This window comes from Myotis brandtii, unplaced genomic scaffold, assembly GCF_000412655.1.
Source record: "Myotis brandtii unplaced genomic scaffold, ASM41265v1 scaffold144, whole genome shotgun sequence".
Lineage (NCBI taxonomy): Eukaryota > Metazoa > Chordata > Mammalia > Chiroptera > Vespertilionidae > Myotis > Myotis brandtii.
In genome coordinates this window covers 5,952,573-5,977,564 of record NW_005355159.1, presented here as the reverse complement: position 1 = coordinate 5,977,564, position 24,992 = coordinate 5,952,573, and the positions used below count along the sequence as shown (strand labels likewise).

At 43.3% G+C, this 24,992-nt stretch overlaps 1 protein-coding gene and 1 long non-coding RNA gene across 3 annotated transcripts in view; both read right to left on the bottom strand.

The window, feature by feature from the left end:
- The window catches only part of MYO1E (myosin IE), a 183,312-nt gene that overhangs the window by 86,822 nt on the left and 71,498 nt on the right, over nucleotides 1–24,992 (bottom strand). The window contains exons 2-4 of one of the 2 annotated variants that reach the window (XM_005861123.2): nucleotides 18,920–19,063; nucleotides 10,138–10,227; nucleotides 6,707–6,801 (exon numbers count right to left, since the gene is read on the bottom strand). In XM_005861123.2, the coding sequence (XP_005861185.1) occupies nucleotides 6,707–6,801; nucleotides 10,138–10,227; nucleotides 18,920–19,063 (329 nt within the window). Of the gene's footprint in view, nucleotides 1–6,706; nucleotides 6,802–10,137; nucleotides 10,228–18,919; nucleotides 19,067–24,992 lie in introns of both variants that reach the window. The other variant, XM_005861122.2, reaches the window with a different exon arrangement.
- LOC106725213 lies at nucleotides 11,068–17,670 on the bottom strand. Its single transcript, XR_001361083.1, has 2 exons — nucleotides 17,162–17,670; nucleotides 11,068–11,689 (listed from the first exon to the last, which is right to left on the bottom strand). It is a non-coding gene; the product is annotated as an uncharacterized LOC106725213 (long non-coding RNA).

The following is a 24,992-nucleotide window of genomic DNA, read 5'->3' as shown; positions in this document are numbered from 1 at the left end:
GAGGGCAAAGGGTAGCACAATTTGGTTAGAGTAGAAAAAAATCAAGTTGGATGTGTCCCAAGCTAGGAACTTTGGACTCTACTGGGCAATGGAGAGCCACTGCGATATTTTAGCAGAAGTGGGACATAGACTAAATGATATAATAGTTAAGGAGCATTCATCTGGCAACTGTGTTTGGAAGAGAGAGAGTCGGTGGTAGGATAAATTTTGGGCCAACATAAAAGAACCGTTGTGAACTTGTTAAATCTGAGATGTTGGTATGTTACATAAATGGGGTTATCACAGTGCTAATTGGTGCTTAAGGCAGGAGTTGACTAAGTTTCAATAGAGGCTCTACCATTTACTAGTTTGAGGCTCTCAGGCTTCTTTCAAACCTCATTTTCTGGATGGAACCTCTAGCAATAACAATACTGGCAGCCAGAGTGGTTGTGAGGATGAAAAGAGATGACCTACATGCAAAGCACCCAGCAGAGGGCAGGCACTCAGGAAGCGTAACTTGCCTGGACCAGTTCATGGTGCTAAAGGTAAGAGGTGACTAGGATATTAGGATTTCAGGAGCCTTAGTCTTGATTCTCAACTAGAATCAATTAGGGAACTTGAGAAATATATTGATGCTCTGGGCTCACCATAAATCAGCTGAAACAAAATCTCTAGATGCATAGCCCAGATATCTATACAGCCACTGAGTGAATAAAGCAACACAGGGATTGGAAACATCTATCCTTGGAAAGTTAACTAGTGAACACAAGGCAGTGGATGAAATCGGCAGCTGAAGCAGCCACTCTCCCTGCTCTGTCTGCCAGTGGAGTGTTGGGGATAAACTTGGGAAACATCGAAGGCACATCCTGGGTGTTTATTTCTGGACCTTCACCTAACGGATGGCTGGGTTGGCAGGAGAAAGTGGAGGCTAATAAAAAGGGGCTGACCTACAGGGAGTCAGGACAGGAGAAACCAGAAGTGATGGATTTTCCCCAAGTGAATGGACTACTCTGAGGAATAGAGCAACACCCCGCGTTCCTATCTCCAGAGAGAGGTGGGGGCCTGGATCTGATGACAATAGCTAGTATGATCTTCCCTGTTCTGAATTCCACCCCCTCAAGCTAATCTGGCTCCCCTCTGGACTGTGTTCCTGAGCTGTCCACTGGCAGACTTCTCCTCACAAACTCATGAGTTGGGATCTATTCTTTGTGAGTTTGGCTGGCCAAAGCCAGTCTACCTGAAGCTGCTTAACTCTAACTATTTTGATGAGTCTGTAGACATACAAAACTCAGGAGCAAGCCCTTGGTGGAGGCCTATGCTTGAGAAAACACCCCATCTCCTCCCCTGTTTTTTTTCTTTTAAATTCAGTTTGTTACATTGATTTCTAGCCCAGAAATAGTCCACCCTGCCAGCATATCCACTGCTTTAGAAAACATGAGCAAGAAGATTGGGAGGAAACTGATGATACTGCTTCTCTGTCCTGTGTTATCCTATCTAAAGAGTATGCATTTCATCATGTAGACAAGGTCACACCAGGGAAATTGGGGAGTGAAGGTCTGAAAAGAACACCAGAGAGATTAGGTCATTCATTTTTAATTTTCTAATTAAATGATACTAAAAGTTCCTAGTCTTTCCAGCTATGGCAAAAGCCCATAACACAAGGAGCAAGTTTCTCTTCCAGCCCCAGGAGAATGGGTTTTGTTTGCTTCCTGTTCACAAATGCATGCAGGCAGTCTGCGTTTGACTCAGGCCCTGGCTGGACAAGTACCCAGCTCTCCCAGTGTCACTGGCCGCAAACCTGGGCCTCTCTATCCACAGGAGCATTTTCCTGCCTTCCCTACCCCTCTGGCATTATTTGGAAGAAAAAGCTCCAAAACCAGGAGAGACCTCATCTGGTCAATCAGTTCTCTCACAAATGAAGAGACCCAGGCCCAGACAAGCGCTAAGTTTGCTGTCCAGGATCACAGAGCCACTAGAAAGGACCATGGCCGGCCAAAGGTAGCAAATCTATTTTCTCAGTGCACAAACCACAGCTCTTGGGTAATAAGTAAGTTCTTGGGTAATAAGAGAGGTTGGGCTTTTGCCTTGGGCTACTGGGGGATAGTCTCTAGAGCCCTGGAATGTCCGGCCTGACCCAGAGTCTCTCTGTTTGCCTGGGGCCTTTGTGATATCTAACAATACGATTTAGGATGGATGCTTTGAAAACACCATATAACTTCTCACCATGCCCACCCCTTCCCCCCACCTGGAGGAACAGGAGACTAAAGGTCAGCCATGCAGCGATAGAACCCAAATAAAAACTCTGGACACCAAAGGTTTGGGTGAACTTCCCTGGTTGGCAATACTATTGCCATAACTGGAAGGAAATAACACTATTCATGACTTCATGGGGAGAGGACAACCAGAAGCCTCACATCTGGACCCCTCCCAGGCACTGCCCTATGAGGCTCTACTTTTTTCTGTTTTTGATTTGTATCCTTTTGCTAGAACAAAATGGTAATCCTAAGTTCAGAGCTTTCATGAATTTTGTGAGTCATTCTAGTAAATTATTGGAACTGAGAGGGTGGTAGGGACCCCTGAATTTGTAGCTAGCTGGTCAGAATTGAGGGTGGTCTGCGGAACCCCCTGGTGTCTGAAGTGAGGACGGTCTTGAACAGGACTGTGCCCTTCACTTGTGAGGTGTGGCCTGACTCTGGGTAGTTAGTGTCGGAAGTCAAAGCAGCTCCCTGTTCTATCACCTTCTAAATGAAAGCACAGCCAGTGCACCTGGGAGCCTGGGAGCGGAGCCCTTAGGCCCTGGCCAACTGAACAGTTGGAAAGAAGGCTCCCACCAGTGGGCACGGGCAGTGCAGTGGTGCAGTGTGTCCTGCAGGGACACATTCAAGGGGATGTGAGAGTGGGAGAGACGTGGGCTGGGCAAGATGGCAGCTTCCAGACTTGTGAAGCTCAGGCAACAAGACCATTCTCTCCTTTCTCATCTCACTAGAGCAGTGGGTTTCAGTGGTTCTCAACCTTCCTAATGCCGCGACCCTTTAATACAGTTCCTCATGTTGTGGTGACCCCCAACCATAAAATTATTTTTGTTGCTACTTCATAACTGTAATTTTGCTACTGTTATGAATCGTAATGTAAATATCTGATATGCAGGATGTATTTTCATTGTTACAAATTGAACATAATTAAAGCATAGTGATTAATCACAAAAACAATATGTAATTATATATGTGTTTTCCGATGGTCTTAGGCGACCCCTGTGAAAGGGTCGTTCGACCCCCAGGTTGAGAAACGCTGCACTAGAGGCTCAGGAGGAAGGAGAACAGGCAAGGGACTGAATTAGAAAACATATGCTGTACCCTCATTCGATCTAGTTACGAAAACGCCCTCCTCCTCTCTATTGGCCAGAGACCTCCACTTGGGGTCAAACGGAAGCATTTCCTGTTAAGCAACCCAACTCATCACCACTCACGTATTCCTTCCAAAAGGACTTAACCTGCATCTAATTAAGTATTTAGATCTACCTTGCAATTCACTGAGAATCCAGCTGGAGGAATTAGTGTAATGAGATTAGGAAGAAACAGTTATCTAAAAGGTGTCCATAGGAAAATTGGGTTGGTGTCTTCACCAAGTCAATGTCATTAAAAAAAAAAAAAAAAGCCATGATGGTATTAGGGGAACTGTGATAGAATATAAATAAAAAAGTGAAAGACTCACATGCAAATGAAACACTGTTCCTTGGTTTACATAAATCAGCAGGAAAGGCGTGCTTGCAAAAATTAGTGAAATCTGAATGTGCACTGCTTATTTTTACATGATACTAAGTTTTTATTAATTATTTAGTTGTGATACTGGTCCTGGGGCTAAGGGAAAGAAAGGTTATTTTCCAGAGATGTGTATGGAAATATTTAGAAGTAAAATATCATGAAGTCTATATTTACCTTGAAAACACTTCAGCGTTCTTTGTTTTATAGTTTTGACTTTGGAACCATGTAAATATTTTATACAATTTAAAATTTTAAAATGTTAAGCCCCTAAAATTCAAAATGAAATTAAATGGACTTAACTGTAGGGCAAGTTGGAATGTTAATGACGCAGAAAAGGATTATTTTAAGTGGCTCTTAAAACCCAATATTTTGACTGTACATGCCAAGGACAAAAAGAACAACAAAGAAATTTTAGAGTTAATCCAGTATTGCTATTAATAACATTGGTACTGTTATTTTAAATCATTAACAAAATCACTCACTTGCTTATATATGTCTATATATTTATATATAACTATATAGTCACATATTTATTTCTTCTTTTGTATTTATATTTATACAGATAGTATAAATCAAATAATTGTGATAATGTCAGTAGGAACTAAATTTTTCAGCATTAAGAGAAACGAGATACAAATATAAAAATCCTATAATCTTAAAATGAACTGAAAATTACCAGTGTGAACTTATGCTCCACCTTTTTTCCTTAAAAAAATTCGTATTCCTTTGTCCTTTGAAAAGAACATACGGCAGTGAGCACTCAGTGACTAGGCCGGTGGTCTCTGCATGTCATTGCCCATTAAAATGAACCGGGGGTTTCCGGTGAAGTGGCTGATTCCAGGGCTTGGCAGGAAATGTACGAGATGAGTCTGGAACATCTTAAACAAGAAAGCTACCAAAGACGACCGGGGTCGTATCAAGAGGACATGGGAGCCAATATAAAGGGCTCCCAAGGTCAAAGTTAGGACCTTTTGAGCCTGACAGGAAAACTGCAATGTTTAAACCGATAATATATTTAAAATCCACTGGTTTGGAATGATACTGAAAACCAAAACATATTACCGTGGGAGGCTGCTAGGGCATCAACTCATTGCTTTGAAAAATCGGTCAAGACAACAAATCAAACTCTTTATCTAGTTCTCCCCAATAGATTTTATTTTAAGTTAATCTAATAAATAAATGTGAAAGAAAGAATAGAAAATAATGATTTTTGGGGGGAAAATAATGATTTTTTAACTATTAATTAAAGAATGACAGTATAATGAGAATTTCTAATGGATGGACCCACCGGCAATCCAACAGGCATTACTCACCAATAAAAGTCCTGAGTGCAGAGCATCACTGATGAAGCATTTTTTTTTGCCAAAGAATTGAATATGAACTTGATCAAGCTTTTAGCTATAGACGCCAATTTACAGGAGAAAGAGGGTAGATCAGTGATTCCCAAAGTGGGTGCTACCGCCCCTTGGTGGGCGCTGCAGCGATCCAGGGGGGCGGTGATGGCCACAGGTGCATTTGTTTTAACTTTTTTTGTATTACCTTTCTATTCTGAGTTCAATAAATAGTTTCATAATTTCAAACTTCAATGTTTCTAATTTACACCTTTCTTTACTATATTTTACGAAAAAGGTAGAAACATTAATACATATATCTTTCTGTTTAATTGCTATTAAAATTAAAAAAAAATTAATTTCCAGGGGGCGCTGAGTAATATTTTTTCTGGAAAGGGGGCGGTAGGCCAAATAAGTTTGGGAACCACTGAGCTAATCCCACACTACAGAAAATTCTGCAAGACAAAAGAGCTTTTTCTTTAACAAATTTTTGCCAAGAAAACAAAAGAAAAAGAAAAAAAAAAAAGAGGAGACTTTAGAGGCATAGCAGTCAAGGGCAATGTGTGAGCTTTGTTTGGAACCCAAATAAAAACAAACTATTAACAAAATTTACAACACAGTCATGGAATAGAACTGATAACATAGGGTGATAGTGAAAGAATTATTCATTTTTTAGGTGTGACATAAATTATCTTTGAGAGGCACATAATACATTATTGACAAATAATGATTTGCTACCCAGGATTTGCTTTAAATGACCAAGTGGAAGCAGGATGGAAGGGTTAGGGGAAACAGGACTGGCTGTATGTACAAGCTGGATGAGAGACACACAGGCGCTTATTGTAACACTCTTTTTAAATTTTGTCTATGTCTGCAAATATCCCTAATAAAAAAATTTTCAGAAGTGCTTCAGATAAAAAAATTAAAGAACTAAAAAAGATGAATGCAAATATGACAAAATGTTAACAACTGTCAAGTTCTCAGCGATGGGAATATGGATGCTTATGTTCATAATAGTAAGTGTTCATAATAGTAAACAAAATTGTAAAGGCACTTAAACCCAGCAAAGACCCAGAGTTAGGTCAAGTTAAAAGGATTTTGACATGTAGCTACAGACAGATAGGTAATGCTGGCATTTACCACTAATGCCCACAGAAAATTAAAAGCAAATGACAAAGTACACCAAAAAGTTCAAACTTGAACTAAATTACTGGGGAAAAAAAAAAAAGAGGAACCTAGAGAATAGGACTCTAGCTGACAGAACAGTGAAGCTCGTGACATAAAGGATCTTCATCTTAGAGTCAAGCCACGGCGTGATCACACGGGAGGAAAGGGGTTTTACAATGTTTAGTCCAAGGCCCCAGTGATGATCAATAAAAGATCTGGCTACACCTTGTGCCCTAAAGCCTTAATGCCATGCGTGACGGGGTATAAAAATTTTAAAAAAGCAGCCCAACCCCACAGAAGCTCAAAAGCTTTTATGATTTGGAATTAGAAAATGAACCAAGACAAAGCAGGCAGCGTGACTGTTACTCAGCTACGCCAGCAGCTGTTGCGAAAGCACTGCTTCTCGGTAGAAGCTCTAACTACAGCATGACCTCACATCCTCCACCCCGAAGAAGGCTCTGTCCGTACCTGATGATGACACACTGGTTCTCTCTGTCAATGATCATGTTTCTGTACATATTATCTGCAAGAGCATAGATGTGGGGTGGGTTTTCGTACTGTGCCTAGAAAAGCAAAACAAAACGAAACCAAACCATGGTCAGATAAAGCAACACATTAGATTTTTTATTTTCTTGGCTTATACCACTATATAGTTCCAATGCTTATAATTATATCTTATAGATTACATAACACAAGAATTCATAAAATTGTCTAGGTCACGAGGAGTTACACCTAACAAAATAAAGGTGGAATCTGGAGGTGCTCTTCTGTAGGTATTTGAGTGATTCAGCCTTCAGACATGCCCCATGCCTTCAGATATACTCCAGCACACACCCTTCCATCCCAACACGCCTCCGCAAGTGACGTTCCACTGCTAAACATTTCTAAAGGCCCTGGGGCAACAGGCCTACTAAACCCCTGGGTCTGATTTTACTAGAATTCTAAATTCCTACACAATTTTTTTTCTAAGAGGCAAGTTGGAGATGGCTATGAATGAGGAGAAAACCAAAATTTTCCATAAGAAGAGAACAAGAGGTGTGGTTCTTTAAAGTGATCAACTGGTTTGGTCAGTTTGTTTTCATCTCAGTAGGGGAAAAAAAAATCCTGGCACACTAGGATATTCCCCTGGGTTTTAGTTTCATGGGGTATCTTAGCTCTGCATAAATATAAATTCACCAATACATTCACTGAGTCAGGACAACTGCAGCCCTGCTTTCTTCAATTCTTGGCATCCACTTCCACCATTCGCTCAAAAGAAAAATGCTAAAAAGAAAAATACTTCATGTGGTGTAAAGCTGGAGAAAGCACTCCTTCAGTTTAAGGCTATCTATCTATCTATCTATCTATCTATCTATCTATCTAAAAGGCTAATATGCAAAGTGTCCCCTCAGGAGTTCGACCGGGAGACCAGGAGTTTGATCACTCGCTATGACATGTGCTGACCACCAGGGGGTGGTGTGGAATGAAGGAAGGCCCTGACCAGCAACCGGAAAGCCCTGATCGGCCCTGATCGCCGGCCAGGCCTAGGGACCCTACCCGTGCATGAATTTCATGCACCGGGCCTCTAGTCTAACATAAAAAAGTGAAAACAATACCAGAACGAGTGAGAAGGCGTTAGATTGTGTCTTTCCCTTCCCTGGTGCCCATCTCTAAAGTGGAGATACTAATGCTGGTGCTACAAATGTCACAGGGTAACTGAGATGATGGATGGGGATGGAATTTGAAAAAGTAGAGTCTTATGCAAAGGTGAAGTATCATTTACCAATCCAGCTTCGGGCCTTATTATACAATGACTTACTAATAGAAAAGGGGGTCTGGCCCAGAAATTGCCATTCATTGCAAGCTCTGGTAGATCAGAACTGAGTGATGAGAGGCGATGAAAAGAGGGTGCTTGCTGCCTGCACACACGTTTGGAACTGGTGGATCCAGTGTCCACGCTTTCCCTCATATTGTGAGCAGGAGGCTCCCAAGGGGAACTGCCCAGTGAGGGTCGGAGGCTATTCCTGGGACTTGTCAACTGAACAACTCCAAACAGGAACAAGAGTACGTTCCTGCCATCACCTTACAGTCAGAAGGGGATGCATGGATGGACCTCAGGATATTGTCTTAAAATGGCCTTCAAGCCTAGATTGCTTATGCAGGATTATTTTCAATACCTCTTTGAAAACAGGGAAATCGACTGTAAGAAAGAAAAGAGGAAAATAGAAGGAAATGGAGTGGAGAGAAAGCTGTGGGCATGGAGGGAAAGGTGTGGGCAAGTCATTGTCCAATAAGGCTTGAAAGCTGATGAACTAGTTATACTTGTCCTTAGCAAGTGATTGTTTTTTCAAGATGGTTTCCAATCTATGGTCTCACGGAACCTCTCAGCTACCTATGAGAATTATCAGGTAGGTATTTCCTCTATCTGATTCCTTCCTCCCCTGAAGCCCCTGAAAGTCATTAGGATCTGACTTCAGCTCCAACAGTCAACAGATTCGAGTACTTAACCTCTCTGAGCCTCAGTTTCCTCATCTGTGAAATGGGGACAGAGAGCAATACACAGCCAGCATCCAGGGCTGTTGTATTATTTGTCACAAGTAACGTAACACCTGGCACTCAGTAAATACCGATTTTACAACACGCGGTTATCACTAGCAGTTAAAAATAAATATGTATTTTTAAAATTCTAGGGCATTCCTTTAAGGAGAACTCTTCACAAGATGAATGGTCTAAAAGGGACTCATAGCAACGCTTTTCAGAGAACTGGAAAGAAACACCACCAATGCACAGCACTTGCACCCACCCCGCCCCGGCCGGCATTGAGAATGCCAGGCCAGCCCGCGCCTGCTGCTCCCGGCCCGCAGATCAGGGCGCCAGGGCAGGGCCCAGCCTCTGTTGACAGTGTGCCCTTGTGCTGGGCTCCCATAAAGGCAGCATTATCAAAGGTCTTTCGCGTGGCAGCCTCCTTCGGCTCTAGCGACCAGCACCATTCATCTGGCAACAATGGGGTGAGCTCTTGCTCTGGGTAAATTGCCTTCCACTTCAACTGATGAATCTGTGTGGGCTCTCTTTTGTTTGTTTTCCAGGGGTCAGGACTAATGAATGCTCTTGTGCTTCTGCTGCAAAGGAAAGAGCGAAGGGGAAAGGATGCAGAGATGGGGAGGCCTGGGGAAGTGATGAACCACGTAAGGAAACGCACTGATGAGGATTACAGTTTCCATTTTTGTCACACAACTGAATTGGCTATGGAGCTGTGTCTGAACTGGGACCGAACTCACATTAATAAATGAAGTAATAAAAGATTCATGTTTCATGTTCCAGTCATAGCCACAGTTTCAGGGTCTGATTCAGACAGAATGATCCCCATCGCCCAATTTATTTTTTACCCATTACTGGTTGTTTAGTTTTAGAGTTTTGTGGCATGTGTGGAAAGAGGAAGGTCCCCCAACCTGTAGGTCTTGCATCCCATTTAACTAATTTTATATATAATGCTCCAATGTTAGATAGTCCTATGCTTTCTTGAGCTGCACTTGGAAGAGCAGCACAACATTAAAAAAATCAAACAATGGCCCTGGCTGGTGTGGCTCAATGGATTGAGCGTCAACCCGTGCACCAAGAGGTCTTGGTTGCGATTCCCAGTCAGGGCACATGCCCCGGTTTCAGGCCTGCTTGATCCCCAGTGGGGGATGCACAGGAGGCAGCCAATTGATGTTTCTCTCTCCCTCTCCCTCTTCTCTCTCTAAAATCAATAAAAACATATTTTAAAAAAAAGAAAGAAAAATCAAACATGTCACCTACTTGAGTTTTCCCAATAATAACACATAGTAAGGAAATGCAAATGCATTGCCAACATCAAGAAAAACTACCCAGCATCAAAGAAGCCAAAAACACTGCAGTAATTCCCGGGGCACGTAACTTACCGCTCCTTGGTACATTTCAATTTCCTTATCCCCAAAATATGGCATCTGCTTGAAAGGGTTGATTGAGATTAAGACAGATCCTATATATGTCTGAATTTATATCCAGTTAAGGTCCATTGTTAATCTTCATAGCTACACATTTTTTTTAAATTAAGTAAACAGATGTTATAAAAAATTCACAATTGTTCAAGGAAGAGCTTGTGTACTTGTTTTCTAAAAGATTACAAATAAAGACAAAGGCAATTACCAGCTAGCTCAGATTTTGTTCCTCTCCAGGAAGAGGAATGAACTTACTAGTAATTACCAAGGTGCTACAAAAAGAAATATTAAATGAATTGAAGCTTATTCCTTTAAGACTGGTGACACACAACTAGAAAAAAACAAATAAAACAAAACAAAACAGAAATGACCAAGGAGTGAAAGAGCAGTTATCATTCCTCTTTTCAAATGATATTATTTTTGCCTGGGACCTTTCTTATCTATTAGGTATACTAGGAATGTATTCATGTACTCATTTAACAGATAGAGGGATACAAGATGAGCTCTTTAGAAGCTTAGGGAACTGAGTTGTATCTATATTATTCAGAGCAGACAATTACAAACCCATACAGATCAGGCTGAGGGGAAGGAGGTGTTCTGCATGGGGAATCCAGGAAGTCCTCTCAGCAGAGAACGTGTTCATACTAAGTCTTAATTATTTTATACGACACATTCTTAATCAAGTGTTATTGTAACAAAAAGACATTTTCATGTATTCATTCAGCAATCAACTAGTTTGAACTGGGTGTCTACAACATGCCAGGCGCTGTTCTAGATGCTGGGGATATAGCAGTGAACAAAATGCACACACTGGACAAAAGTCCCTGCCCTCACAGAGGAAAAAGATCATAAAAAAAAAGAAAACAATGAAAAAACACTAAACCACACACATACTCAAAATTGTTTCTTTTAATCACTGATTTCCCACTGTTTAGAAATTTTGCAGTTGAAGATGTAAGGCTATGAGATTTCCTCCCCCAAAGAGACATTTATAAATTTATATGTTAGGATCCAGGTGTCTAATAGAGCAGTGAGGTAACTCTGGTCAGACCGCCTCATTCCCCAAGTCCAGTTCTTCCTGACCTTGGGTAAGTCATATCTGTGAGCTGCAGTTAATGGATGGTGGGGTAAAACAGGACCTACTCAATAGGGCTGTTATGAGAATTCGATGTTACAAAATGCTTAGCACCATGTCTGGCATTGTAGATGCAATTTCCTTAATTCATATACTTCAAGATGCATGTTTTGTCACATGTTAACACCTCTGAGATGCAGCTTTGGTACTATTATTGAACAGAAATAAGCCAAGTGTTGGATAAATCATACAATATTTAAAAATTAATATTTATACACAAAGGCAAGAATGCAGAATGATTCGGCTGCAATTTTGCTTCCTTTTTCACTGACCAGAAAGATCTCTGACTTGAAAGGGTTGAACTTGAAATGACAGTACAGAAGATGGGGTGGTTTGAAAAGCACAGCCAGATGGAACCAGTGGGGGCAGTCCATGGCACTAAGAGAAAATGGGAATGAGGCAGTGAATCAGAACTAAAAGTCGCCAGAGTCACAGAAGGAGGGACACGAGCAAATGTAATTTCAAGTGCCAAAGCCAGATGAGGCCACCAATAGATTGATTAATGGCCTACTTCTTTTTAGGCAAAAATTTAGAACAGATAAATTTATTATTAAAATTATTCATCGGATAAGAAATGTCTATAATGCTGTAGACTAAATGTTAATAATAACACTGATCAAACATATACACATTACATGGTACTAATATAAGCTCCTAATCACAACTCTGTTACTAATTTAATCCTATTTTACTATGAAGAAACTGAGGCATAGAGAAACTTTAAAACTTGCTCAAAGTCACAAGCTAGTGAGTAGCAAAGCTATGCTCTAAACCCAGGCAACCTGGTTCTAGAGTTTACACTCTTTTTTAAAAAACAAAACAAAACATTTTTTTAAATTGATTTCAGAGAGGAAGGGAGAGGAAGAGAGAGATAGAAACATCAATGATGAAAGAGAATCATTGATTGGCTTCTCCCTGCACGTCCCCCACAAGGGATCGAGCCCGAAACCTGGGCATGTGCCCTGACAGGGAATGGAACCGCAACCTCCTGGTTCACAGGTCAACACTCAACCACCAAGCCATGCTAGCTGGGCTAGAGTTCACATTCTTAATCAACAAGCTATATTGCCTTTCTAAGATTAGCAGGCATTGTCGCTATTATTATTGTTGATATTATTATTGGTAGAGTTGCCAGATTTAGGAAATAAAATAAAAAATGCCCAGGTAAATTTGAAGTTCAGATAAACAATAAATAATTTATGCATATATATCCCAATAAGTATGCTCCAAGCAATATCTGAGACATACTTCTACTAAAAAAGTACTTGTTGTTTATCTGAACTTCAAGCTTAATCAGGCATCCTGTATTTTACTGGCAACCCTAAATTGGCAGCACAAGGATCTCCTGCAGGACTGAGGGGTGTTCGAGAGCCTATGGTCCCTCATAAATTAGATTCTGTGATTCTTTGAGTACTAAAAACTCTATCTCTCTTCGTTGATTTTTAAAAAAAAATATTTTTATGGATTTCAGAGAGGAAGGGAGAAGGAGAGATAGAAACATCAATGAAGAGAAAATCATTGATCGGCTGCCTCCTGCATGTCCCACACTGGGGATCGAGCCCACAACCCAGGCATATGCCCTGACTGGGAATCGAACCATGAGCTCCTGGCTCATAGGTTGAGGCTCAACCATTGAGCTACGTTGGCTGAGCCGTTGACTTTTTTCTGTATTTTTACCACATGGTAGGGACCAAATCAAAACTGAGTAAATGAGGCTTGGCCCGCATTCTGATTCTCAAAATATAGTAATTATTACAATAAACCCAATTGTCAAGAAATAGAGCCCTGCTATGACCATCCTCGTTTCAGAAGAAGAGGATGTCTGGCTACATTTATCTCCAGGTGAAAACGAACTTGGGCAGGTATGGCGTTTCCATGGAGAAGGGCGCTCCTTCCCTTGGTTGTGAAGGGAATGCCGTGACTGCCACCTGTCCTGGACAAACTGGTCACTGCATGCGGAGAAGAAAGAGCTACCCAAGGACATAAGCCAAAGGAAGCACCTGCTCAGCAATCCCTTCCCGCCCCCCGAGCCCTGGGTTATCAAATACATATGGGTGGGGTTGCATAGGAGCTCCTATAGGAGCCAACATTTTTTCCTGTGAATAACCTGCTATGTAAAGAAATATATTGTAGAGTCTTGACTCGGTCGGCTATATAAATTCTGATTAAGGCCTGGGAAGGAGACACTCAGAGAAAAAAACTTTCAGACAACTCGAGGCCAAGCCTGAATCAATGACTGAGGTTGAAAGAGGGAAAATTGTAGCTGTTCCCTAAATTTCCCATAAATAATGGGGCTGCCATATTATTTAGGAGGAGTCCAGGAAAATAAAGTTTAGTTTGAAACACAAGAATTGAGACAAGAGAATTTAACTTGGATTTAAAGGAAACAAACATATTTTAGTTATTTTAGGTGAGAGTTTGGCCTCATTGTTTATCTAACTGCCCGCCTTTTTTCCCACCTGGCTGGGTCTGCAGACACCTCAGGACTTCCCTCAGCACACGGGCCTCCTACTGAGTTGGGTCCCTTCTCTAGACTCAAATACTCCCTCCCACTCCCTACTACATAATTCAGGTGTGCCTTTGGAAAAAGCCGTTTCCATCATTGTCTCTACCACATAATCTTCGGCAATGAAGGTGTGGCCCAAGGTTAATTTTGAAAATGTATGGGGCTACCAGGCTATGATACAAAACCAAACCAAAAACAAACAAACAAAAAAAACCCCACCAACCAACCAAACAAACAAAAACCCAGAAATCTATAACATAAATGCCATCTTATTTAATAGACTTTGCAAGATGAAAGGATCCAGCAGATCTTGGTTCTCAAATGCTTATTGGGGATCTTTGAGTTTACAGTGATCTGCAGCAAGAATGACAGAGAAACAATGCCCTGAATTTTTCATAAAGCTCAATTTATTCAATGTAAAAGACTGTCCTTTATTCTTCAATTATTTCCTTTCTATTTTGGGAGTGTTAAAATATTCTTCCTTTTATGAAATATGATGGTAGTGAAGCTTCTGTAAGTTTGTTTTTAATGGTCTTATTAGACAAAGATAAAGTTTAACTGAAGAAAAAATTCCAATAGCCAATGAGTTCCCCCAAACCACCCACACCAACCTAATGGATTTCCCTGTTTTTATCCCTAAGGTGGGGGGTGGGGGGGAGCTGAGGCCAACTTGCCTGAAGACATATGTGGAGAAGGTCAAGCTGGAACTTGAGCCCTGGCTCCAGCCGCCAGACCAACCTTCCTCACTGCAGCATGGTGCCCCACCCCCAACGTGCCTGACTGCCAAGGACCAAACCTCATTCAGAACAACTGCACTGCCTTCAGCTCCGGTTGGTCTGGCACAAACATCTCAACCCCTAATTCAAGGGCCGAAGATGCCAAACACACTTGAGTGTGGTCTTTGAGCGAAAACAAGTTTGGAGAAAGCTGGACCAAATGGGCAGGGAGTGCTTTTGCATAGAACCGTTGTCGTCAGCCAAGTGGCTACAAATGATGCCAGGCATAAGCGCAAATACTGCAATGTTTTCCTCAGAGATTTTCGAGTGGAATTGTAAGGAGTGTGGCAACATTCAGGAAAAATGGATGGTTAATCAAACCTTCCTTGTCTTAGGATAAATAGCTGAAAAATATGTGTGTGTGTGTGTGTGTGTGTGTGTGTGTGTGTGTGTGTTTATTGGTAAACCATGGTAGCATTTTCTAAGTAGATATTTTTCTGATGTAGAAAAAGAAATGAGCATTCAGGCTGAATACATTAATAACGGATTGTTCCAAATGCTGACCTTCAAAACAAGACAATGTGCTGGTATTAAATGTAGAAGAGGTCAAATGAGCAATGTTATAATTTCATGTGAAATTGAATCTCTTCTTCCCTTAATTACTAAGCTTGGGTGGGGGGGGGACACTTTGACTTAAAATAATGCTACTCTAAAAAAAATAATGCTACTCTATCATAATAATATTCCCATAGCACTGAACTGATAAAGAAGGCTTTTATCACTTATCAGAGGAAAAGATTTGCAGCTCCACCCTTGGCATTATTTTCGTAAACATCCAACAGACCCATCAAGCTTTCTCAAAGCCAAGAGCTGCCCTGTGCTATTGATGAAAGCACACTGATGCTGAGTTTCTCATTTATCGAGTGGGCAGATTTCTAAGACACGAAGTCATTAGTGGTCAACTAACTCATTTCCTTGGTAAAGTACACGATTAGTCAGTCATTGATTCAAAGGCATTAATTCAGAGGCAAGTAATCAACCCCCTCTGTGTGAGTCACTTAAAAATTCTGCTGTCTGAATATAAAAAGCAAGTCTTAATTGTCAACAAATTTTCAATGAACACGTAATACGATGCACCATGCCAAGAATTATGCAGGAAACTAAAACACACAATGCAAGAGGATCCCATTTCTGTTAGAATTAACAAGAAAGCACACATAAACACATGCCTATATGTGGATAATTTGAAAAATATAAAGCAAGGGATTATATAGGCACTAACCCTATATGGTGGGATTCTGGGTGATTTTAGTGTTCTCCTTTCTGCTGGACTCCATTTTACAAGTCATGTTAAATGAAATGTATTACTTTAAAGGGCTTTTTAAACGTTGTTTTTTTAAAAAAGTCATACAAGACACACTCCTTGTCCTCAACGAATCTCTGGTGTTTTAGGAATAAACGATCCTGGTGGGGAGAAATGAGGATGGCTGGGTTGCCTGCTGATAACCACTGACACCACCTTTTTCTTTTCTTATCCAGCTTATCAAAATCCATGTTCTATGTCAATAATGTAAGAAGTGGAGCCTGCATTCTAAGAACATTCCAATAAATAATTTGTTCAACTACATTCTGTGGAACTTAGCCTTTTATGGGCTTGTCAATAACCCAATCCTCCATTTAAAAGTTTTTCAGGATAACAAGCATTTGAATTTCCAATAAGTATCTTTACAATCGAATTTTTGGAATATAACTCAGAAATATGGGAGGAGCTTACACACTTGCCTTAGCGAATGATAATACTAACGAATGCTTATTGTGTACTTACTGCATTCATCATTTCACTTAACCCTGCAACAGCTCATGCGGGAGATTTTACTGTCATTCCCACTTTACAGGCAAGGAAATCAAGGCACACCGATGACAAAAGGTCCTACGGTAACCAGGCCCAAGCAGAGTAAGGTTCAAAGTCAGGCAGCCCAGATCCGCTTCCTGCACCCAACTTTTTCTAGTCTACCCCCTGCCAGTTTCCATGGGCCACGGATCTTGCACATAAAAGGGATTTAAATATTTTGATGATGATAAGCCCAGAAAAAGTGGCATATTTCAATTTTTTTGAGCAAATAAAATGAAATCTTACAGCTGAACACAAGTGCTTCCATCCAATTAAATTAAAGGCAGTTCTGCACAGGTGTCTAGGAGTCAGCAAAGATTTTTCTGTAAAGGGCCACAAAAGTAATTAATTTAGGCCTGGGGGTCAGATGGTCTGTTGCAACCACTCAGCTCTGCCATTGCAGCATGAAAGCAGCCACAGACAAGAATAAAACAACCGAGCACGGCTGGGTTCCAATAAAACGTTGGTTATAAAATGGGCAGTGAGCAGGATCTTGTCTGCAGGCGGTAGCTGCCACCCCTGATCAATACAGCTGACAAATCCAAATATAGCTGTTCACACTTAAAGGCAAGGGTTTAGGGATTTAACTACCCTGATATTTGGTAAAAAACAAAAACAAAACACACACACACACACACACACACACACACACACATCTCCTATGGTAAATAAGAAACAGCACAGCATTGGGAAGAATCGTCCAAGTGCCTCAGAATAACGTATCGCTCGATACATACCGGGTGCGTTGAACTCTCCTAATGTTGAGACAGGCAGTCCCTGCACAAGTATTGCTGCGTAGGTACGGGTACTTCTAACCAACAGCCAAATGAGCAGCGTGAATAATAAGCAGAAGCTACTGGTGTGAAAACTACTCTCCCCGTGCTTTGGGGGTTAAAATCCTAAAGGTGCATTATGAGGGTTGCAAAGACTCCACCTGCCATGGTCCGCCACAACACCATCCCTTCAAAGGCGCCAACAGCAAAGTTAAACTTGCTGGCGCTACCAAGAGATTTTACACAAATCTTCGCATGTCTGTGACCAACTCTGCAATCATTCCACTAAGAGAGCTTTACCTAGCTGCACCAAACAAAACTCCCGAATCCTGTAAGAACTTAAGTGTCACAGTTCTCTGTTTATAATGTAGTCAACACGCATTTGAATCAAATTTCCATTCTGAATTTTTAGAAGTCCCATAAAAAATGGCATCTGGCAGCCCGGCTGGTGTAGCTCAGTGGTTGAGCATTGATCTATGAACCAGGAGGTCAGGGTTCAAGTCCCCGTCAGGGCACATGCTCAGGTTTCCGGCTCGGGCTCGATCCCCAACAAGGAGGGGTGGGGCGGGGGGCGAGCAGGAGGCAGCCGATCAATGATACTCTCTGATTATTGATGTTTCTATCTCTCTCGCCCTCTCCCTTCCTCTCTGAAATCAATTTTAAGAATATTTTTGAAACAGGCATCTGGCAAGCTAAAATCGAAACGTAAAGGACAACTCAGGAATGCCAGGCATTTCAATAGCTTATCCTCACTTCTCAGGTTTCCTTTAGTAAACATAAGAATGCAGAAAAACTGACCAAATTGCACATTTTTTGCATGGGGCAATCGTTTTTAAACTTTTTAAGTTGAGACTTAACTGCTTTGCAGTTAGGGAGCGCGATTGACAGAATTCTCTGCAGGTCAGGACTTTCTCTGAACCACCAGGGGTGGGAGACACCATGTGCGTGGCTAGAGGACGTCAAAGACACAGTGCCATGGATTAAAGTAGATGGCTACTGGCTGCATCTTGATTATGTGAAATGCCAGGAAAATAATCCAGCATCATCTTTGCCCTTCCCACAGCCTGAACCAAGGGACAAAAAAGTACACAACCACATTCTGAAAGGGTAAAAATGACGTGAGCACAAGGCCTTCAGAAGAATCTTTTTTGTTGTTGTTGTTGTTGTTAATCCTCACCTGAGGATATTTTTTCCATTGATTTTGTTAGAGAGAGAGCAGAAGGGAGGGAGGGAGGCCGAAGGGTAGGTGGGGAGAGAGACACATGGATGTGAGAGAGACACACTGATTGGTTGCCACCCACAGGCACCCCGACCCAGGGCTGGGGATTGAACCTGCAACCCAGGTATGTGCCCTTGACCAGGAATTAAACCCTCGACCCTTCAGTGTGTGAGCAGACACTCTAACCACTTAGGCACACGGGCCAGGACCAGAAGGATCTTCTTATACCAGGACTATAGACACATGGATGTGAGAGAGACACACTGATTGGTTGCCACCCACAGGCACCCCGACCCAGGGCTGGGGATTGAACCTGCAACCCAGGTATGTGCCCTTGACCAGGAATTAAATCCTCGACCCTTCAGTGTGTGAGCAGACACTCTAACCACTTAGGCACACGGGCCAGGACCAGAAGGATCTTCTTACACCAGGACTAAAGCCATGTTTTCCGGTGGACACTGTCACCTCATTTAGAAATGTCCAAAGGAACCAATGAAGGATACAAAAATGTAGTCGTCCATGTATCTCTTCTTCAGGTTCTCCACGATGGCGTTCTCTGTGATCTTGGAGAGAAGGACCATGTCGTCCACGCCGCTGTGCTTGACGTTGTGGCTCTGCCAGTGGTACCGGTAGGCCCCTTTGCTTCCCTGCTGGTGGAAAACATGCAATTATTAGGATAGTTTCTTTTCTCCTGGAGTTAAAAAAACAACTGCCACTCACTTCCCATATAATCCTCACATCAAATGCGGCAGAACAGAGTGAACAAAGATTTTACTATCGATCGACCTGGATTCAAGTTTCAGCTTTGTCACCGACAGACTAAGTGAAGTGGGGAGAAGTTACCTACACTCACTGCACCACTTCTGCTTCTCTTTCCATTTGAAAAATGGGAGAAATGAGACCCACTTTATAGAACTGTTATAAGGATTAAATAAAATGACATACGTAAAGCGCCGAGCAGGGTCTAGATAGAGTATAGCACAATAAACGATCAACGGTCTCCCATAATTCCTTCAACCGTCTTATTTCATAGTGTTTATCAATGAAAATGAACAGTGAAATAGAAACTTCCGAGACGTGTTCTGCAAATTCTATGACAGAACTCAGAAGTGGAAAGGATGTGTGCCACACACTGGCTAGGTCACATTATCCTCATTTCCCCCTGTTAGCTTACCACTGTCAACGGAACACTGGCCTCCTACATTCAAAACATAAGCTATGTTTTGATGACCGGTCACCGCTATATTAACGAGGAAAGGGACAGGAGCTGAAACACAGCCCAGAACATGCTATGGGCGGAAGGACCTCATCTGGCCCCGTGGACTCCTTGGACAGAGAAAGCTGTGGCCCTTATCTGCTTATCGGAGTTACAACTCAACACCCGGAGTGGCTTCGGAACACCTGTGGCCGGCAGGGGTTCCTTTAACTTGGCATTTGTGCAGTAGAATCCCCCTCAGGTTCAGGCCCTGGGTGAGGGGGGATGGGAGCAACATGATGGCTGCACTTGGGGAGGTCACCATCCACTGAAGGGCACCTAGATATGGGTGGATATGTTCATGGGTCAGCAACAGTCAATCTGTAAGCACAGGTAAAATGGGTGTTCCCACAGCGGGAGACTCCTTTGTCCTGGGAGAGGCAGAAATAACTTCTTGGAGAGGGTGCCATTTGATGTGGATCTAAAATACTTTTAATTTTCCAGCAGAGTAGAGGAGGAAAGGTACACACACACACACACACACACACACACACACACACAACCTAATTCATAAGAAATAATGGCAGGTAACACACACACACACACACACACACACACACACACACACACAACCTAATACATAAGAAATAATGGCAGACTGGAGATTGGAGAGTTCTCCCTTCCCTTTAAACCCTGCATGCATCCTGCTGGACAAGACTCAGGGCAAACGCAGCTCTTTCTCGGGAGTTCACTTTTGGGGGGAGTTTGGACAAAGGAGAGAAGGAAAGGATTCTGAGTAAGGGTTTCTAGAAAGGCTGCCTGATCAGACGTCAAAAGGAGCAAGAGAAAAGGTAATAGGAGGCCCCTCGAGAGAAGGGGTAGGTAAGGAAGGAAACAAGATGGACGCCATTCTACAATTCACGTTTAAAAACGATCTGTGTTCTCTTCAGGAGACATGGGCCCTTGGGTCAAAGCAAATTCTAAGAGGCTCCGGGGAAAGCCGTTTTAAAAACGCAGCCAGGGCCCCGGCTTGGGCTGCAAGCTGGGGCCCTGCCAGGCCTGCCACCCATGCTGCCGTGCACAGGGAAACGGTTTATACGATATATTTGGCTTTCTCAGAACCACATGTAGCATCAGTTCTACAAAATTACCTCGACCTCACCGCTCCTCCTTCCTTTTGCGGCAAAGCAGCAGGAGAAAAAGTATGGCCACAGCATGACTCACCGGGCCTGTCGCATGTCCGCGGCGCCCTCCCACCAATGAAGATTCCTGGTGACGCCCCCTCCTTGGCTATTCTCTCTGGGCGCCCACAACAATTACCCTGCGTGGAAAACTGAAGTTCCAGAGTAACTAACCAGTAGGTGTGTTTGTGTATTTGCTTTTAACCCCAATAAATATTCACCTACTTCAAAGAGGCAAAAGATGGTCCTTCCCCTTTGGATAATGTAAGTACAGTTGATCGAAACAGAAGAGCTATTTATAAGCTGTTACTCAACTGCGAGAATGTGAATGATGTTTACAACCTTGACCCCTTCCCTTCCTCACACTCCTGATGGGTGGGAGGGGCAGAGCTGGCTGCCCAGTGGCAGGGACCTCCCATGGGGTGAGGAGGGTCACCTTCCTCAGGTGGCAAAGGCCGGGTTAGCAGGCTGTCACCTCAGCAAGTGCAGCTTCCTGCTGTGCTGTGGGCTGCGACTCCTTTTAGTTTTGGCCACTTTTTAAACAAGGAGGGACTGGGCAGGTGTTGCACTTCCCAGCAGTCTGGCTGAGCAAGGCGTCGCCGGAGGGGAGCTGGCGTGCCAGCTGAGCAATGACCAGGAAAGAAAGTAACAAATCACGAAAATTATGATGACGCCGATGAAAAGTTACTCCCCCCCCCCGCCCCCCGCAATGATTACAAATGACAAGGGAGATATTTCCCATTAAATCAGTGGTTCTCAACCTTCCTAATGCCTCGACCCTTTAATACAGTTCCTCATGTTGTGGTGACCCCCAATTTCATTGTTACAAATTGAACATCATTAAAGCATAGTGATTAATCACAAAAACAATATGTAATTATATATGTGTTTTCCGATGGTCTTAGGCGACCCCTGTGAAAGGGTCGTTCGACCCCCAAAGGGGTCGCGACCCACCGGTTGAGAACCGCTGCATTAGATGAAGCTTGAGTGCAGACCCTCTCCGGTCCCCATGTAACGACTAGGATTCCGTTTGTTAAAAAGCAATGGGCTCACACACAAGTTCTAGAAACCGGGGCGCGCCCACATCCACACAAGGGCCTGGCTTGTTCCTCCCGTCTAGGGGGTGGCACTGAGACAGGCATTCCACACGCCCAGGGGAGGAGCCCGGCTCAGGATTCGCCGCTCCCTGCTGTGTGCTGACCAGGGTGGGGACGGGGCAGAGCAAAGGTGAGTCCGAACAGAGGCCAGGACTGTTCCCTCCTGAAAGCCGACCTTCACTGCAGCGCTGCCTCTCAGGGTCTCAGCGAGCACTTTCCTTCCCAGGCACTGTTCCCTCCTGAAAGCCGACCTTCACTGCAGCGCCGCCTCGCCTTTCAGGGTCTCAGCGAGCACTTTCCCTCCCAGGCTCACCCAGGAGGAGGAGAGCAGGCCCTGGGTAACCACAGCCTTCACAGCCCAGGAAGGGAGGCTGTGTAAACACAGCAGGCCCAGTGCTGGGCAGGGCCTGGGACGGTGGTCACACATCTGACACTCTTGAGGAGGAGCAGACTGCAAAGTATTTTCAGACAGCGGCGTGGAAATAGGCACCGAAACCTTAGTCCCACAGACGGATATGCATACAGTTAACTAACTACCAATGAGATTCACACCCTCTTTGCTCCAGCGTTTGCATTTTTAGGAATTTACCTCCAGACACATCAAGGTCTATGGACGAGGCTGTTCCCGCAGCAGAGTGTGCAGTGGGGGGAAGTGGGCACAGGTCGTGGATTGAATATTCTATGGCCTGCCCTCCCCACATAGGAGCGAGGTGCAGTCCCTGGGAGGGACCCGCTGTGCTGACAGGGAAGATCTTCAGGACACGCCCACTCATGAAAATAGCAGTCAACATGTGGATTAAGTAAAGAATGACCACATTTGTCGAAAACTTTTAAAAGACACGTTATAACTGTTTTCTTGAAAGATGCATAAGGCTCCATTGGGGAAATGGGGTTTTGGGAGAAGGTGACTTTTACCCTCTGTTTTAAACTTTTCTGCCCAGTTTACATTTTTAAAAAACAACAACCATATGCCTGTCTTAGTAAAATTTAAAAATAGATGAAAACATTGAAAATGATGCCAGTACAATCAAGCATTTTCTGGGGGTGGTGGCTGAGCTGTCCCAAAGCCTGGTTCTGTGCAGGTTCGAGGTTTGAAAGGTGGGCTGGGAGGTGTTGTCTGCAGGAGAAGATAGCATGTCTGGGGTGATTAGTTGGTCCACTAGCTAATAGAGCAGCAGAAGTGATTTCCAGAAAACCTGGAGCTAGAATGCTACATTATCAGCATATCACCTTGAGAAGCAGATGAACCATATTCCTCCTGTGGAAAGTGGGCCACGGTCACCCTGGCCTGCCATACAGCTGAGCTCGTTTACTTTTGTCCCCAGTGAGTCATAACAGGAAAGGCACACAACGATCTGTTAGACTTTAATCTTTTAATTGACAGTCTGGGAATTCTACCTTTTGCTGTTCTGCTATTTGACTGGGACGAAACCCTTACTTCCATTGCAAATGATGGAGGAGGGATCATCAACCATAAATATTTATTTGTCTCCTATGTGCCAGGCTCAGCAAACCAGCATCGGGCTGGCAATGTATTTCAACTTTATGGAATTAGATCCATTCCCCTATTATGGTGATGTAAAGATGTGTGTTAGAAGCAGGTGTGTGTGTGTGTGTGTGTGTGTGAGAGAGAGAGAGAGAGAGAGAGAGAGAGAGAGAGAGCTGAAGTACAGCGAACAAAGTGTGAGGAAGGAGTGTTTTTGGAAGAGTCGGGGGGGCAGTCAGTAGCCAACCAACACCCCTCCTCTCCTCAACCCTTGGGGCAATTGGAACTGACACTAAACCCAGAAATGTGTGCCGATGCTTGACATGGTCTCATCTAATTCACACACCACCTGCAAGACACGAATATTAATCCCTCTGTTACTATTGTACAAAAGGGTGAGGTTGAGGTCTGGAACTATAATGTACCAAGCTGACTCTCCTTGGAGGGGCTTTGTGGGGTTGGTGCAGAGTGGGTGTGGGTGTGTGGGGAGGCCCAATGAATGTAGAAGATGCGCTCATTTGTTTCATTCATGTATATGTGACCCAAACAAAAGTTCAATGTTTGCAGGACATTTCCACATACAGGTCTCAGTTAATCCCTGCAACAAAGGGACAGAGCTGAGATGCGTCATCGGGATTTCTGGCTTCCTTTTCTTTGCCCCTTCTGCTCCACCACATCTAACTTCCAATGCCACCCCTCCAGGGGAGAGCTGGTTTTATATGATGACAAGACCAGAGGGCAAAGTGTGGAGGGTACACATCAGGCTGGCAACACTGTTTTGACTCATTGAGTAGGGAAGGGAAAAAAGGTTTGTAAAAAAAAGTAAGAGTTAAGGTGTCCCAGTTTTCTTTAAATTGCATAGATGATGTTATTTATGTAAAAAGATGTCTCTGTATGGAGATATGGTTTGTTTATGTCTAAGTGTACTTTCTACATGGTTTTTTTTTTTCTACTGAGCATATGTTTACAAAAGGTGCACACATATGTAGCTGCTTTCATGGGAAAAAAAATAGGTCAAATAAGATAAGGGATGTGAAAGTACTCAATAAAGTGAAATGAAATATATCTGGCACTGTTTGCCCTGTTGTTTGTTGTTCCACGTCAGCTCAGACCTCCCATTCTTGTTGCTTATCCCAGCTTCCAGCTTCAGCAAACTCTTCTTTAAATAACAATGGACCCCAAGCAGGGAATGTGGCTCCCTAAAGGAACATTTTCTGTATCAATGAAAAGATATCTAAGATGTTCTAAATGAACAGCGAACATATTCCATCAATACTAAGACGCAGTTTTCTTATTCTAACATTCTGAAATTAGCATGTGTCTTATCATTAACTAGAGGCCCAGTGCACAAATTCATGCACGGGTGGGGTCCCTCAGCCTGGTCAGTGATCAGGGCCAATGGGGGCTGGCCGGCTGGGGTGCAGGAGGTTGGCTGGCTGGGAGAAGGGGCCAAGGGAGATTGGCCAGCTGGGAGAAGGGGCCAAGGGAGGTTGGCCAGCTGGGAGGAGGGGCCATGGGAGGTTTGGCTGGGGGTGCGGGAGAGGGACCACGGAGGTTGGCTGTGGGAGCGCACTGACCACCAGGGGGCAGCTCCTGTGTTGAGCGTCTGCCTCCTGC